Here is a 17,742-nt window from a genome sequence, read left to right as displayed (position 1 = left end):
AATAGGTAGAAGAAAACCTTAATCTCAAGTGTTCCGGTTAGGTTTGTGGTTGTGTCGGCCCACATACAAAGGTAAGGGAGTGACTTTAACCCTTTAATGACAATTGACGGTCCGGGCACGTCACCTGAAAACAAAGGGTTAATGACAATTGACCTGCCAGGAGCGTCAAAACTTCAAACGATGACGAAGCATTTAGCAACACCGCGATCTGCATCAGGGGCCATGTCTGGCCCCTCCCCGGGGCGTCAACGTCCGCCATACACTGCATGGCAGCCTCTGTTTTCAGAGTTTAGGAGGCGGTGGTAAAATGTGTGCATAAAAGCATTTGAAATACCCTGGGGTGTCTAGTTTTCTAGTATGGTTTTATAGCACATGGGGGAAAGAATTACCAGATTTGGGAAAAATGGTTTTGAAATAGCAAAACGCTACCTGTACTTATTGCCCCATAACGTGCAGAAGAAAAAAAAAACATGAAAACACTGGGTATTTCTAAACTCAGGACAAATAGTAGAATCTATTTACCAGGTTTTTTCATTAGCTTTTATAGATAAGTAAAAGATTTTTCAAGTAAAAGTTAGGAAGAGTCCTTTTTTCCTAAATTTTTCACCATATTTTATACTTTTTTATAGTAAAAATTATGATACAATCAAAACAATGACCTCTAAAGAAAGCCCTTCTTGTCCTGAAAAAACAATATATAACTTGTGTGGGTTCAGTAAACGGGAAAGAATAAAAGTACATCTGAACACAAGCAGCGCAGAAAAGTTAAAATAGCCATTGTTACGAAGGAGTTCAGGTCCTTTGGCTTTGTGGTTCCAGGAAATATATAGTTTACGGGGTTATTTTGTTGTTTAGCAGTAGTTATACCCTGAAAGTATGAAGTGTGCCTAGTTTAGCTGCTAGGAAAAGGTGAAACCGCTTTGCACTCTCATCATTTGGGGAGTCTCTTGTGACCATGTAACGCTCACATACCACACATGTGAAGTGCAAGATTATTTTTATTGTTTAATTTCTTCTTAAAGACATCCCTGCATGCATCTGTCCCAAAATGCACCTGTTGTGAAAAAGTAAAGGAAAAAACTCCACTTCTGTTTTGTTTTTTTCACATATCCATAGGTGCAACTTCCAGATTGGAAGGTGCTGGTGTGGAATCGACTGAATGGGACTTGCCGATATGCCCCTATTCCGAGTCCCAATACGGTCTATGGTCTATATTCCATATTTACTCGATTATAAGACAGCCTCCCAAAGTCTGAATATCATTGAGAAAAATGCATTTTTTGTTTTTATTTCCTTTTATTTGCCAACCTGCCCCCCAGTTATGCACATCTGCCCCACATCTTGTTACTCTGTCCCCCTGATATGCCTTATACCCTCCTATTTGCCACTCTGCCTCCCAGATATGCCTTATACCCCATATATGTCCTATATCCCCCTATATGCCACTCTCCCTTCCATCATATGCCTTAAACCCCCTATATGCCACTCTGCCTCGCTGATATGCCTTATACCCCTCTAATTACTACTCTGCCCACCAGATATGCCTTTAACCCCCTATATGCCCCCTCCCGACGTACCGATGCATCCCTAGACTTGTCTCCTATGCTCCAGACTCCCTGGTATCAAGTGGTGACAAGCGATGTGCGCAGACAACCTCCACTGCTACCAGGAACTTCCGTGGAGGTTGTCTGCGTGCATCATGCAGATGTTCGATGGCTGCCAGAGAGGAAGAGCCAGGTCTCCTGCAGCGCTGCATGGGATCATTCTCTCTCTAGCAGCCAGTGAACGTCTGCGCGATGTGCGTAGACAACGTCTGTTGCTGGTCGGTACTTCCGCTGGGCCTTCTATGGTGAACACCGGAAGGTCATGTCATGCCAGCGCTTCGTCATAGAAGTCCCAGCAGCAGTGGAGGTTCTCTGCGCTCATCTCGCAGACGTCCACTGGCTGTAAGAGAGGAGGATCCAGGTTTCCTGCAGCGCTGCGGGGGATCTGGATCTTAGTCTTTAAGTCAGACCTCTAATTTGAGGTTTGATTATAAGACAACCTTGAATATAAGACGAGAGGTATTTCGCTCTGGAAAAAACCTTGTCTTATATTCGAGAAACACGGGACCTCTACTGAGTATCAAATGAGACATGGACTAGCAAACTGATCAGCCTGTTTGAAAACTGTAATGAGCATGTTCCAATTTTGTACCCACAGTGCCAAAAGAAATACCGTATTTGCTCGATTATAAGACGACCCCGATTATAAGACGACCCCCCAAAATCAAAATATTAATTTAGGAAAAAAACAAAAAGCCTGAATATAAGACGACCCTATAGGAAAAAAGTTTTACCAGTAAATATTAATTCATGTAAATTATTTTTTCATGTTTAATAAAAGTTATGATTGAGAAAAATATATTTTTTAAATTTCCTTTTATTTGCCAACCTGCCCCCCCCCAGTTATGCCACTCTGCCCCCAGAAATGCTTTATACCCCCCTATTTGCCACTCTGCCCCATGATATGCCTTATACCCCTATATGCCACTCTGGCATATAGGGGGTTAAAAGGCATATCATGGGGCTGAGTGGCATATAGGGGGTTAAAATGCATTTCTGGAGGTATATAGGCATATCATGGGGCTGAGTGGCATATAGGGGGTTAAAATGCATTTCTGGAGGTCCAGAAATGCATTTTAACCCCCTATATGCCACTCAGCCCCATGATATGCCTTTTAACCCAGCATGTACTGGCTGCCTTGGCTTGATAGGAGTGTGATTGCTGTTAGCAGTTTGATATATATATATATATATATATATATATATATATATATATATATATATATATCAAACTGCTAACAGCAATCACACTCCTATCAAGCCAAGGCAGCCAGTACATGCTGGAACCTGGGGATGATAGTAGTGGGATTACAGCCTCCCTATGCCATGCTAAAACCCCCACCCCCCTTACACATCCATGCTATCACACACAAACACATTTAAATACTCATTCATTCCATTAATCACACATACTTCACACATTAAACACACATTAATCACACATACTTACCCAAAAACCCTCCCCCACCCCCTTACCTGAACTGCAGATCTCTCACTCGAAGACTTCTGCAGGGGACCGGCTGTAGAGCAACTTCTCTGGCCCCGCCCCCAGAGGAGGGAGGGGGAGATAGAGCTCTGTGAGGACGCTGCAAGCTTCCTGTCCTCCTGCTTCTAACAGAAGAGACGCTGCTCGCGACCGGTAAGCAGCGTGGCCCCAGCAGACATTTTTTGGGGGGTCTGAGAAGACGACCCCGATTATAAGACGAGGGGTATTTTTCAGAGCATTTGCTCTGGAAAAAACCTCGTCTTATAATCGAGCAAATACGGTATGCCCTACCCATGCATGTGGAGTATTCCTGTACTCGGGGGTGTTTCTGAATACAAATCTCAAGTTGTTTCAGTAAGTAACATACCCAGGGAACAGGTACTGAAATACTGTGTTTTTATAGAATAAGCTTGCTAAAAATGAAAAAAAAACTAAATTTTACTGCAATGCTTAGGACAGATTGGCACTAAAATGGTTAAAATGGCTATAGTAAAATACTTTGGGATGTCAACCTTAAAAAAATCTATACAGCGGTTTTAATGGATGTTATTTGGGCCCAACTCCCAGCATATCACATTTAAAAAAAATCTTGTTTAGAAACAGTGATGCGCGTCATTCATATTTAACCCTGTAACTGCCAAAATAAATGAAAATACCAGGCATATAAAAATATATCGCAAAGGTTCGTCTACATTAACAGAGACAAAAACAGTAACCTATAATAGAGTGACAGCCCAACATACAATGCAACACTTTTCAGGACTAACCTGCAACCAAAAGGCCCAACATAACCCAGCACACCACAGATTGCTCCATCCATGCAGGATGGTGGGCAAAGAGAGACTGAACTAAGATTTTGCATTTTTCAACAGGCCTATTGAATTGCATGTGAGATCACTGGAGGTGTGCCCTCCTTAAGACACATGTGATACAGGAAGAGTTCAACTGGCAAAAACATTGACAATACTTGTTATGTCACTGTCACAAGTCCTTTCCGGGGAAGTTTCGTCCGGACACCACCCCTCCTGCTCGCGGCAAAGCAGCAGACCACGAGTCTCTGCTCCACTCTGTTCTCCTCCTGGCAGCCAGCAAGTGACACACAGGAGGGGGCCGTCCATTCTGCGAACCGACAGGGGGGCGTTCCTGCTTAGGCGGTCCTGAGTCCCACTGGGGGGCGTGGCTTTGTGTGGCGCCGGATTTAAAAGTCCTGCTTGCAGTGACCCTTGTGTAGGTCACGCACCTGTTACCCAAAAACTCTTTGAGCCACAACTTCACCCTGAGAGATACCGAATGGGGAGGGCCCCAAAGAAACACCCAGAGCTTTAAAAACTTAAATAAAAAAAAAAAGAGAAAACCCTTAAACCCATTGCCCTGTCCCCATTCACAACCCCCAAACCCGTTAAGCCATAAGTATGAAAAATACTACCCTATAGGATACTATATGTAAGGGATAGATATGGCCCTCTAGAAAAAATAAATAAATGTGGAGTATTTCCCCAGGAGTTGCAGCTAAACAATTTTGGCTGGGTGTCTCTACCATAACACATAACCTGTGCAAAAAAGGCAACCTTTGACAGTGAATGGTGGCCAAATAGCTGCATGAAAAGCGCCCAAATACCCCTGATAGGTATCTAGTCTGGAATGTCTGCTTTACATAAATATATACTTTTGTAGGTATTAGAGTTGCAATCCCATCATACCTAATGTAAAAATTCTACAGCTTTGTAAGAAATAATGTACACCTTATAGTATGTTCCCTTTAAGATCTGGGAAAGTATGGAAATTCTATATAAATTAGGTATTTCTGAAATCAGGACACCTGAATTGATAAATTTGGAGGGGATTTTCCATCACTTTACCTAATTTTGTGATGATTCAGAGGGGGAGGATATAAAAAAACGGAGTTTTTTTTTCTAATTTTCATTAGTTTTTACTAAATTTCTCATCCTAAATTTTCTGCTAATTATCTAACTATGGTATCAAAAAAGCCCTCTTTCTCCTTAAAAAAAACAATATATAGTTAAGGGAATAATCGCTGAACCGATATACCGCAAAAATGGCAAAATTACTCCAGGAATTGAGGTACTAAAAACCCCTTGGGACTGAATGGGCTAATAATAACATGTAACATGTATCAAACATTTGTGTTTATACTTGTTAAATATTATCTTTCTCAGTTTAAATGTTCTGCTAATTAAAGCCCATCTTCTGTCACAGATCAGTTTGAAGCTTGAATTCTACAACGATAGCGTTGTGGAAAACTTTGTCTATTGGTCTTGAAGTGAAGCAAGGAAATATGTTCTGCTTTTACCATAATAATTTTCTCTATTTTTCCACTTCAATTAGCAATTTGATTTGCATTGGGTTTAGATATTGTAACCCATGTGCCTGAATTCCTAGCAACACATAAAAAGGAAGAGAGCTGTAGAACAGAGGCATGCATCTACAGATTCAGAACTTCCTGCTTTTCATTAAACATTTTTTAAAGCCATCTGACGACTTACTATTAATCTTTACCCTTTTCATTAACAAGTTAAAATGTGTAACTATACAAGAAATGTAGCATAAAATATGCTTTTTATTCACATACCTTCAGCACAGTGATATTCCAGGCAAAGCTTTCTATAGCTTTGCAGAGTTTTCTTCCTTTCAGTCCTTCCTTTGTTCCCAAACTATGCAGTTCCTCATGAAATTCCATACCTATACACACAGAAGTAATGAGAGATATAATTTGCAACTAACCAAAAATAACTAGCCCAGTATAAATTGATCAGTACAGCCAAACCAAAGAAACATAAGGACCCCGATATGCTGTGAAGAGGTCTGTCTTATAGACTCAGAATAATAGTATTAACAATGTTCACTACCAATACAAGCAAAATATAGACAGACACACAATTACGGTTATAGCATACTAAGTGACTGAATAGATGTATGATCAGGAACTAAAAAGCAATTGTCCCAAAAAAGAGGCATATAACAAGGTTACAAAATATCTGCACAGAGAGCTTAAAGCTGGAGCCATCAAGAGACAAAACTCTTTGCTGACTAATCAGAAAAAAATTAGACATAAAGTGACCAATAAACAATCACACAATATTATAAAGTAAATAAATAATACATAGAACTACAAAATAAATTTTTATACCATAACCCCCACTATGAAGTTGGTCTACAGAGAAGTTACAATGTAAAAAAAGTAATAAATGGTGTAATGGGGCTCTTAGAAAATACTGATGGGGAATCAATCAACAAAAACACAAAAGTGAGGGAGCCACAATCCTTATATTTACATGGATACTTTGTTACATTTTATTTACACAACTAGAGTCATATCTGGAGAGAGGTACAATCAATGATAGTATTAGTAATACGTACAAACAATTATCCTCATATAAATGAGTTACATATTATCAGGTAATGTTTATACTTGTGTCTTCAAGCTCAGAATCAAATTCTTACATTCTCTGAATCTCGAAAAAAAAATTGTATAAAACAGGACTGTTGGACTCTCATCTTACCTTGGTAAAAAGATTGCTTATAAATACAATTTAACCCCTTAAGGATAGTTTTTAATTTTTTTGCACCCATCATACATTTTTGTAAACTAGATACCCCTGAATGCCTCGATATCGACGCATTACAGCAACACGGTTTAGGAGAGGAAACCGATCTTTCCGTTTAACCCTGTGAAGTGCCAATTGATGTTTGCTACTATATGATGTAATTCCTGGTGTTTGTCTATACAAAGACACCAGCGTTAATTACAAGGCTTGTAGAAATGATCAGCTCCTATGGAGCATGATGCGTAATAATGTCAGTCATTAAGTCTATTGGCTTCTATTTTTGTGTTTTACCAATGGAATTCCACATGTAATGCCAGTATATGATATTGGTTACAACAATCTAAGAACTTTCATTGACATTGGTCCTATCAGGAGTGGAATTACAACAGCATCAACCACCATCGACTCCCTGGAAGATCTGCCCAAGCAGGCCCATTATCCACACTTCCTGCAAAACCAGGACAGTGGGGCATCATGAATAATAACTATGTATCTCATACATGAAAGCTTAATACAAAAATGAGCTAGCAGAAGGGCTGTGATGAAACACAACTCTGCAACAGATTTGATGCACAGATGAGTACATACTCTTTGAAGGCTCTACAGAATTTTACTGTATGCTTCTGCAGAAGCAACTAATTGGCTTACAACCTACCTGTTTTCTGGCACTGTAAGAGTTTCTCGTGGATTATGTCTGCTGTCTCAATAAGACACTTGCTTTCTTGTATCATCTGCAGAAAACAGAAAACTATAAAAATTGTGTTGACCATGTCATCATTCAAATCATAGGATGTTTTTTTTCTCAGGAAAAGTCCAGCTTTTCATTGTTAGCCAGTAACTTAAAGTGAATTGTGCACTTTTCATCTTTGTCCCAGTTTCCATTTAAGTGCCAGTTTACTAAGTGCCAATTGAAAGAGTTTACCAAGGGATTCATTCTACTGCATACTCATCCCATATTCATCATTATGAACTTATTTATCATCTCTCTTCTCTCATCTACAGGTATTCTACTTGCTTACTAAGTGCCAATTTAAGGAGTTTACCAAGGGAGTTCAACAAGGAGGTAATAAAGAAGAAGGAACTTGGAAGCTCTTTTTAATCAATACTGAACAGTCATTAACTGCTGCCTACTCGTTATTATGTTTGCTCCACTATCATTCTACTACTATCACAATCATTCTCTATGTACCATATCCACAGTTGTCTTGTTGCTAGTCTCAATTTCTTCCGTTGTCAACAGAACTTTCCTCTCACAACAGCCACCAGCACCTCCACACTATATCTGTATTGCTCCCTCATTACTTTCTTCTCCCCTTCTCTCATCTCAGGCACTTTTCACGTTCTCCACTTCTCTCTCCCCCACCTCCCTTCGCTCCCAGAAATATATCCGCTCCCACAAGTCCTATTCTCGCACTTTCTCTTCTTCTACTTTTAGCAGCTGTGGACATCTTTCCAAATCCTGGGCTTCCCTTCTTCCTTCCATCCCTTTCCACTGCCACTCAACATTCAAGAAACCTCAACAATCGTATCCACATACCCTGCCACTCCTGCTACCCTACTTTTACGTTTGCTCTATTGAATCTACATTCTGTGTGTAACAAACTAACAACCTTACATGCCCACGTCACCTCTACTTCCCTCGCTCGCAAACTGAAACTTGGCTAACCTCTTGTAACACTGCTTCTCTTTTATGGCAGCCTCCACCTCACTCACACTCCCAGACCTGATGACAGAAAGGGTGATTGTCTTGCCTTCCTAATCTCCCCTACATGTAACCTATTTCTTCTGTTCATCTTTATTTTTTCTCCATGAGGTCCATGCTGTCTGTTTTCTTTAATCCCATCTCCTTATGCATTGCTGTTATATACTGTCCCCTTGGCCCTGCTAACATTTTTCTTGACCACTTCTCCTTATGGCTTCCACACTTCCTCTCCTCTGATATCCATTCTGTCATCCTTGGAGACTTCAGCATCCCAGTAGATACCCCTTTCAGTCCCGTAGCTTGTAAATGTCTTTCTACTACCTCCTCTTTTGAACTCACACAGCATATTAACTCCTCTACTGGATCTAGTTTTCTCTAGCATGTGATCTCTTTTCCCCCTCTCTGACCACCACTTTCTTATCCTGCTCTCTCGCCTCCTACTCCCCCCCCCCCAAAAAAAACCTTGCCTAACTAGAGGTCTTCGCTAGTTCACTGTTGAACCTAGCTGGAGGAAGTCTCATTCCATGTCTGACTTCACTACAAATGCATGCTGCGCTCCTACTATTCTGCTCTCATCCTTGCTAAGGAAGTCTGCTTCACCTGCCTTATCTCCTCCTTATCTCATAACCCTAAAGTCTCTTCACTACATTATATTCCCTTCTTCACTGTATCACAACTATCCCTTCCACTAACAACATACCTCAACAATAAAATTGAAACTCCTGGATTTGTAATATATCAGCACTGTCCCCAATCTGCCCTTCCCCTCCCTTTGACTCCTCACTCTCCTATTCACCAAACTAATTTCCTTCTCTACATTTAACCAAATCTCTCCTGTCATAGAAGATGAGGTTCAGACTCTTCTTCGTTCCTCTTGCCCAACCACATGTCCCCTTGATCCAGTCCCTTCTCACTAAATTAATATTCAGATTTTGGGGGGGTCGTCTTATAATTGAGCAAATACGGAAAATGAGGAATTAAACAGCCAAATCCCTTAATGACAATTGAAGGTCCGGGCACATCACCCGAAAACAAAGGGTTAGCGACAACTGACGTGTCTGGACCGCCATGACTTCAAATAGGTGCAGAAAATTATCTACGTTAGCTTTCTGCACCCAAGCGGAGTTGCTGTCGTTGAGGCATTCAGCAACACCACGATCGGCATCAGGGGCCGTGTCTGGCCCCTCCCCGGGGCGTCAACATCTGCCATACACTGTTTGGCAGCGGACGCCCATTTTAAAATTTGTCGATGGCGCCCGTTTTCAAAGGTGTCGCTGAAATGCCTCGTTCACGAGGCATTCAGCAACACCAAACTCCCACCCCAGGACGTGTTGTGACCGCTCTTTACAGCCACCGCTGCAAGTGATTTTGCCACTCGCAAGTTGGCAGCGTCCTTTAAAAAAAAACAATCGAGTTGAAAAGAGTTCTCAGGAGGGTCTCTCCCGGCCTTCCTGAGAATCTGGCTCCACTTGCAGGATGAATACAGGTACTGATTTCAACCATGCAAAAAAAAAAAAAATAATAATAAAAATAACTGTGACGGAACCCTCCATCACTGGGGCCACTGGAGAGGCCTGAGAGCCAGCATCCCCCCTATTGACTATGGGTCCTGACTTTGAAAAGACCTCTGTGGCTACCCCAGCAGTATATCATCCCATCACTTGCTGACGGGATTATCTCTGGCAGACAGCCAGGATCTGCAACCAGAGAGTGACCACCATTGTTTTAGTTTAATGTTGTAAAAGTCTGTCTCCCCCACCCTCCCCCAGTTCCACCACTACAGACATTTACTCCGGCCATCCCTGGAACTGATTTGGGTCAGTAATAGGCAGTGGAGGTTGGGACCCTATTGTATTGTTAATCCCGTTACTGCCCCTGTTGTCTCTGGGGGGCAGATTAAGGGGGCGGTTTGTATCCCAATATCTTGTTTTATGTTAATGTGTGTGTTGCTGGATATATCCAGCCGTCTGTGTGTAAAATAAATCAGTACCTAAAGACTAGTCTTGCCTGGTTATTTGGGTACTGGATGGCGATATCCCTTTACTTTGCTTGGGGGTATTGCCTATGGATTGCGGGGGGGGGGGAAGTTAAAATGTAAAAATAATTTCCTATTGATGTCACCATCAGGGGAACCTTCAAGTTCTAAAAAAATATATAAAAAAAGAAATTTAAAAAATGCAAAAAAAATAAATATATATATATATATATTTTTATGAGCAAGTCCTAAAACTAGCGCTTTAGCTTAAAACAATTCTCGCATGGAAAGAATACTGGCATGTTAAATGTCCATGGGGTGTCTACTTTTAAAAAATGTATGATTTGATGGGGTGAATTGAATTGGCCGGCTTCAACAATGTCACAATTAACCGGGGGAAGGATGACATCTAACTTCCAATTAGAAAAATGCACAAGTCCCAAATGTGGCCTTTTAGCCCCCCAAAACCCGACAAACCCATGCATGTGGGGTATCGCTGTACTCAGGAGATGTTGCTGAACACATATTGGGGTGTTGTGTGGCAGCGGCATATACCAGGAGCTGTAAATTCATACCTAAAGTACGTATGTGGGGGAAAATACACACAAAAAAATACTACTGCAAACTTGCTGGTGGTAAAATGTGTGCATGCAAAGAGTTAAAATACTAGCATTTGAAGTACCCTGGGGTGGCTATTTTTAAAAAATATAGGGTTTTATGGGGCACACTGAAATGACCAAATAGGGCATGGGCAGTGGATCACCAAATGCCAAAGTTCAACATTGAAAATGTGCATGTCCCGAATGTGGCCCTTTTGCCCCCAAACAGCCAGGCAAACCCATTCAGTGGGGTATCACTGTACTCAGGAGATGTTGCTGAACACATATTGGGGTGTTTTTTGACAGTGACATATACCAGGACCTGTTAATTCATACATGAAGTAAAATGTGTGTGGGAAAAAAAAGGCTAGTGGTAGAATTAGTGCATGGAAAGAGTTAAAATACTAGCATTTGAACTACATTAGGGTGTCTAGTTTTCAAAAATATATGGTTTGATGGGGTAAATTGTATTGGCCGGCTTCAAAGATACCCGAAATAGCACATGGAAGGAAGAATTACCAGATTTGGAAAAAATGAAATAGCAAAACGCTACCTGTGCTTATTGCCCCACAACCTGCAGAACAAATCAGAAAAACATTGGGTGTTTCTAAACACAGGACAAATAGTAGAATCTAATTAGGGTTTTTTTTCATTAGCTTTTATAGATGAGTAAAAGATTTTTCAAGTAAAAGGCTTGAAAAAGTAATTTTTTCTATATTTTCAGCATATTTTATACTTTTTTATAGTAAATAATATGATACAAATGACATCTAAAGAAAGCACTTCTTGTCCTGAAAAAACAATATATAACTTGTGTGGGTTCAGTAAACGGGAAAGAAGAAAATTACAGCTAAACAAGAGCAGAACAGAAATCTTAAAACAGTCATTGTCATGAAGGGGTTAATGGAGCACAAATGGCCAATTTTGAGGACTGTAGATGCAGCATTCGCCAAGGGAAAAGCAGATTAAAGACACATCATTCTTACTTCCCTTTGCAATTGGAAAATGTCCAGCAGTGACATCAGCTTAACGTTAGCAGAAAACAGTGGGGCTCTGGTCAGAAGTGGTCTTCATGGAAAACATGCAGCCAAAAAGCCAAGAACTGGGGTGCACAAAACAAAACAGTGTCACCTGTTAAGTATTGTGGAGCGGACCCGTTCCTTGCCTCACAAGCAATGGGTGGAAGTGGAGAGGGCCTTGCTGGGTCTCCCGATCTCCTCGCTTTCTTGGGTTGCTGTGGCCTGGCCTCTCCTCACCCCTTTTTACGTGCTACGTTACAGGTCTGGCACTCCTTGATTCGTATCATGCAGCTTTCTACTGTTCCTTCCCCACTCACCCCGATCAGGGACAACCCCGATTTTCTGCCATATCTGAAGTTAAAGTGGTCTAGACATCTGGGAAGTTAAATTAGGGTACATAAAGAACACATTTAAATAAACTACACCCCGTGGCGCTTCAAATGAAGGGCTACATGTATTTCTAGGACAAAAGTTGAGTGCTCAAATAATGATGGAATATGTCGATTTGGCTAGAAAATAAGAAAATATGTTTTTTCTAACCATAGCGACATGTTCATTTGTGTCATGCACACTCCAGGTTTGTACTAGAAACACATGCAGCCCCTCATTTGAAGCGCCAAGATGTGTACTTTTTGTACCATAATTTAACTTCCTACCTGAGCTGTAATGCCACGTCAAGGCTTCAACCCTACTTACTGACCATTCACACTCCTTTCATATCTCCATTCACTCACAGAAACACACACCATTCTTTCCCCTTACAATCCCAAAGTAATTATGGTACAGGGAAAAAAATCACTTTTACAGCAAAAGTAAGTTTTGCAGTAAAAATGCAAGGAGCTCCAGGGATGAGATGGTTACTCACGTACCACACAGGCTAAATGGCCGATTTTAATAATATTTGCAGTTCATCAGGATTTAAAAAATTGCCTTCCTCGACCTTTGGCTAAATTTAACCCCATGATCAAAGGGATCATGGGATTAAAATTTAGTATCGGCTATTTTTAAAAAGGGAATGTGACTTTTCATAGCTATATGATCACTGTGGCAACATTGGCTACCACAGTGATCATTGCTAGAATACTTTAGCCTGAGATACAGGCATCTAAGCAGCGTGCCCCCATACTGCTTTAACTGACAATTGTCAGTTACAAATAAAATTTTGCGTGCCGTCACCGGCCAGATCGGGTAGCCCTAGTGATGCCCTTCAGTGTGAGGGGCAGATCGCCGGGGTAGGCGGTGATGGAGGTCCACAGACCTCCATCAAGGTAGGGTAGTGCTAGCAACAGGATGGTGCCGTTTTTAGCACCTGACTGGGACTGCTAGCGACGGCACCATGCCGTCGTTAGCAGTCAAGGGGTTAACATACCATCGGTTATAACTAAATTAAGGAGTTGGGAGCGTCTGCTGTTCACATGTGCTGCATGCATTCTAAAACATTGGGTGCATTGTTTTCTGCAAACTATCTATGTGTTAGGGTTGCAGGGGGATGCTATGGTTCAAATAAATGCTTTACAGAATAGGAGCTCAATTAGAGCATAAAGGATTAAATTCAGTACCTTTTTACTTGTAGAAAACATAACTGTATTGATATATACATAGCAAAATCTGTCCAGAGGAGTTCTTCTGCTGAATGTTATATATTCCAATTTTTAAATAAACACTTGGAAAAGTTAATTTCTCATTGCATGAGACAATCCACACTTGTGAATAAACCAAGCACTGTCTCATGGTATTAACTAAACAAAGGAAATTGGCTTGAATGGAAGGGGCTTTATGCAGATATTAAAGATAAATGTTAAAATATTTAGATTACAAGACAAAATTAAAATAGAACAGACTTCCGTGGAAAATTCTACCAGATGTAATTGATTGGAACTTAAGTTCCCATAATTTTCTTTGAAACTACCAAAATTAACCCCTTAATGACAAGACTTTCAAGTTTCCTACTCGTAGTACATTTTGGGACAATGGCTGCAAAAACTAATGAAAAAAAACTGCCTAAAAGATTCTACTATTTGTCCTGAGTTTAGAAATACCCGTTATGCACGTTATGTGGCAATAAGTACCAGTAGCGTTTTGCTATTTCGAAACCAATTTTTCCCCAAAGCTGGTCATTCTGCCCCATGTGCTATTTTGGGTATCTTTGAAGTCGGCCAATGCAATTTACCTTATCAAACCATATATTTTTAAAAACTAGACACCCCAAGGTATTTAAAATGCTGGTATTTTAAACATTTCCATGCACTAGTTCTACCATCAGCCTTTGTCAAACTTTATGGTAGTCAAACATTTTTGTATATTTTTCACACACGTTGCACTCCAGGTATAAATTTACCGCCCCTGGTATATGTCACTGACAAACAACACCCAAATATGTGTTCCGCAACATCTCCTGAGCACAGTGATACCCCATGCATGGGTTTGTTAGGTTGTTTGGGGACTAAATGGCCCATTTTGGAGCAAAGAATAGCCCAGAAAACAAAAGCGTTTGTGAACTACCTTATATATTCTCCACTTAGATGTGCGCCACTTTGTTTTTACTGTACGTATATATATATATATACATACATATACTATATGCACTTTTTCTAGAAATGTTTCTATTGTTGACGAGTGAGTGGTGGCAACATCATTTACATGATGGCGCTTCCGGTTCCTCTTCGGAGCAATCACAAGGCTATGGGGGTAGGGGGTTGTGTTGCTACATGCCTCGATATCGAGGCATATCAGCAACACCGTTTATTCTTAGGAAGCGATTACATGTACGGGCTTTGTCGTTAAGGGGTTAAAGGAACAATCACACAGTTTTTCATAAAGTATTTACATTTTACCTAAATACCAAATACTGACTCATATATTTATTATTTTTATTACAGATGCAATGATGTCACTTTTCTCCATTTTTTTTTTAACCCCTTAAGGACCAGACTGTTTTTTTTTTTTTGTTTTTTTTTACCCTTCGTGACCATGACTGTTTTAACATTTCTGCTGTGTTTAGCTGTAATTTTTTTTCAGGACAACAGTGGTTTCCTTTGTATACAATCATTTTGGTATTATCTAATTAACTATTGAAAAAAGTATGGTAAAAATGTAAAAAAAAATAAAATATTTTCTGACTTTTATTTACAGCAGAGCATAACTCCCATCACTATATACTGAGCCAGATATTACATTATATCAATGCCAGCAGATTCCATAGCGCTGTTACAATCAATCAGTCAATTAAAACAAAATGAAAAAATTAAACTGACCATTGTCAATGTCTGTCTCAGTGTATAGTGGAAGTACCGTATTTGCTCGATTATAAGACGACCCTGATTATAAGACGACCCCCCAAAATCTGAATATTAACTTAGGAAAAAAAGAAAAAGCCTGAATATAAGACGACCCCAAAGGAAAAAAGTTTTACCAGTAAATGTTAATTCATGTAAACTCTTTTTTTTAATAAAAGCTATGATTGAGAAAAAGATTTTTTTTGTTTTTATTTCTTGTATTTTCCAACCTGCCCCCAGTTACGCACATCTGCCCCCAGGCTTGCCACTCCAATATGGCACTGTGGCCCATGATATGCCTTTTAACCCTCTATATGCCACTGTGCCCCATGGTATGCCTTTTGACCCCCCTATGTTCCACTCTGCCTCCAGAAATGCCTTATACCCCTATATCCCATTCTGGCATTTAGGGGGTTAAAATGCATATTATGGGGCAGAGTGGCATTTAGGGAGGTATAAGGCATTTCAGGAGGCAGAGTGGCATTAAGGGAGTTAAAAGGCATTGTATAGAGCACTCTGCCTCCAGAAATGCCTTATACCCCTATATGCCACTCTGCCAATTAGGGGGTTAAAAGGCATATTATGGGGCAGAGTGGCATATAGGGAGGTATAAGGCATTTCAGGAGGCAGAATGCTCTATTAAATGCCCCCTTAACGCCACTCCAGAAATGCCCTATGCCCATTTAACACACACACACACCCTATACCCCCATTTAACTAACTAACTAACACACACACACACACACACACACTCTCTCTCTCTCTCTCCCCCCCTCTCTCACCCCCCTTCCCCCGCTCTCCCCGCTCTCCCCCCTCTCTTACCGGTGCTTCCAGCCGGGGCAGCGGGTTGACGTCGCCTTCTGCTGCAGCCGGAAGGAGGTGTGGCTAGCAGCGGGGGTTTGTATGCGTCCGTCGCGTATACTTTCCCCGGCTGTCAGAGATCAGAGTTCCCCGCACCGGTGCGGCACAGGTGCGGGGAAGTCTGATCTCTGACAGTCGGGGAAGGTGTATGCGACGGACGCAGACAACCCCCGCTGCTAGCCACACCTCCTTCCGGCTGCAGCGGACGTTGTCTACGCGGATCGCGTAGACGTCAACCCGCTGCCCCGGCAACACATCAGGAAGCACCGGTAAGTGTGTATGATGGGGGGGGTCGGGTGAGACAGGAGGATCCAGGTCCCCTGCAGCGGTGCGGGGGATCTGGATCTTAGTCTCCTAATCAGACCTCTATTTGAGGTCTGATTAGAAGACGACCCCGATTAGAAGACGAGGGGTATTTTTCAGAGCATTTGCTCTGAAAAAAACCTCGTCTTATAATCGAGCAAATACGGTACTTACGGTTGACAACAGTCAATGTCTGGCTCACTGTATAGTGATAGGAGTTATGCTGTACCATATCTGTTCAGTAAGTGTTATTTAGTTACTTATAAGTTAAAAATGTATTTTTTCAGATTTCTAGTTTTCCAGTTTAAATACAGTTTACAAATGTGTGCAATAACAATTATTACACTTGCTTAGAAATTGGATAGGACTGGCGTGAGGATATTTAAATACCGTAATAGACACTTACTCCTCTGCTATATACACATTTGGTGGGGCTAAACTTCACGAAGAGGAGGGTATAGAAGAATAAACAGTAATGGAAATAGTAGCAATAGAATAACGGAATACTTACCCTGTAGTCACTGAAAAGTTATACAGGTGAAATATTAATCCACATTTGATTTTTGATTTTTTTTTTATTTGATTTGGCGAATTTGATAGGTGGGGAGGTTTGGGTGATATAAGGGTTACAATACACAAGTATACTAGAGCAATAGAATCACAGTAAAGTCACAGCAGTACATATACACTAAAGGAAAACATAGAAGAGAACTACTAAGAACGAACCTTTTAAAATATAAGAGTCTTGAAATAGAAAAGGATACTAGCAGGCGCGGACTGGGATAAAAAATAGGCCCGGGCATTTAAGACTGAGCAGCCCATTTTTACCGTATTGGCCCGAATATAGGCCACACTTTTTTCCCCCACTTTAAGTCTTTAAAGTGGGGGTGCGGCCTATATTTGGGGTCTAGCGCCCAACGCCCAGGACATGCAGTTCCGGGAGCCGGGCAGGCAGCAGGGTTAGGATACAGATCCCCCGCAGCGGTGCAGGGAACCTGCATCCTACTCTCTGATACGCTCAGACAGCCTCCCCCTGCCCCTTTCCACGGGGGGGGTGCCGGCATGGGAGATTTTCTAAGCGCATCGCGCAGACGTTCGCCGGTGAACGCCCGCACGATGCATTTTACCTCTGCCCCCAAGACTTGCAGGGCCGGCGGGGGGGCATCTACACAATACGCGTATACAACTTCCGGTGCCGGCACTTCCGCTGAAGTTGTATACGCATATTGCATAGATGTCCCCCACCGGCCCTGCAAGACACCTGGGAGTCTGCTCTGGTAAGTCGGGGGGGGGGGGCAGAGTGGCAGCATATTTCAAGGGGGGGAGGACAGAGTGGCAGCATATATGGGGGG

The 17,742-nt window shown here is 41.5% G+C and overlaps 1 protein-coding gene across 2 annotated transcripts in view; it reads right to left on the bottom strand.

Annotated features, from left to right (window-relative positions):
• Window positions 1-17,742, bottom strand: part of PLCL1 (phospholipase C like 1 (inactive)) — a 141,020-nt gene that overhangs the window by 49,159 nt on the left and 74,119 nt on the right. Inside the window, exons 4-6 of one of the 2 annotated variants that reach the window (XM_053471757.1) lie at window positions 7,312-7,387; window positions 5,681-5,790; window positions 5,370-5,486 (exon numbers count right to left, since the gene is read on the bottom strand). In XM_053471757.1, the coding sequence (XP_053327732.1) occupies window positions 5,457-5,486; window positions 5,681-5,790; window positions 7,312-7,387 (216 nt within the window). In that variant the 3' untranslated portion in view covers window positions 5,370-5,456. Of the gene's footprint in view, window positions 1-5,369; window positions 5,487-5,680; window positions 5,791-7,311; window positions 7,388-17,742 lie in introns of those variants that run through there. The other variant, XM_053471756.1, reaches the window with a different exon arrangement.

Source organism: Spea bombifrons, chromosome 7 (genome assembly GCF_027358695.1).
Source record: "Spea bombifrons isolate aSpeBom1 chromosome 7, aSpeBom1.2.pri, whole genome shotgun sequence".
In the NCBI taxonomy this organism is placed as follows: Eukaryota; Metazoa; Chordata; class Amphibia; order Anura; family Pelobatidae; genus Spea; species Spea bombifrons.
Note: the sequence above shows the minus strand (reverse complement) of the source record. Positions and strands in the feature narration are given on the sequence as shown.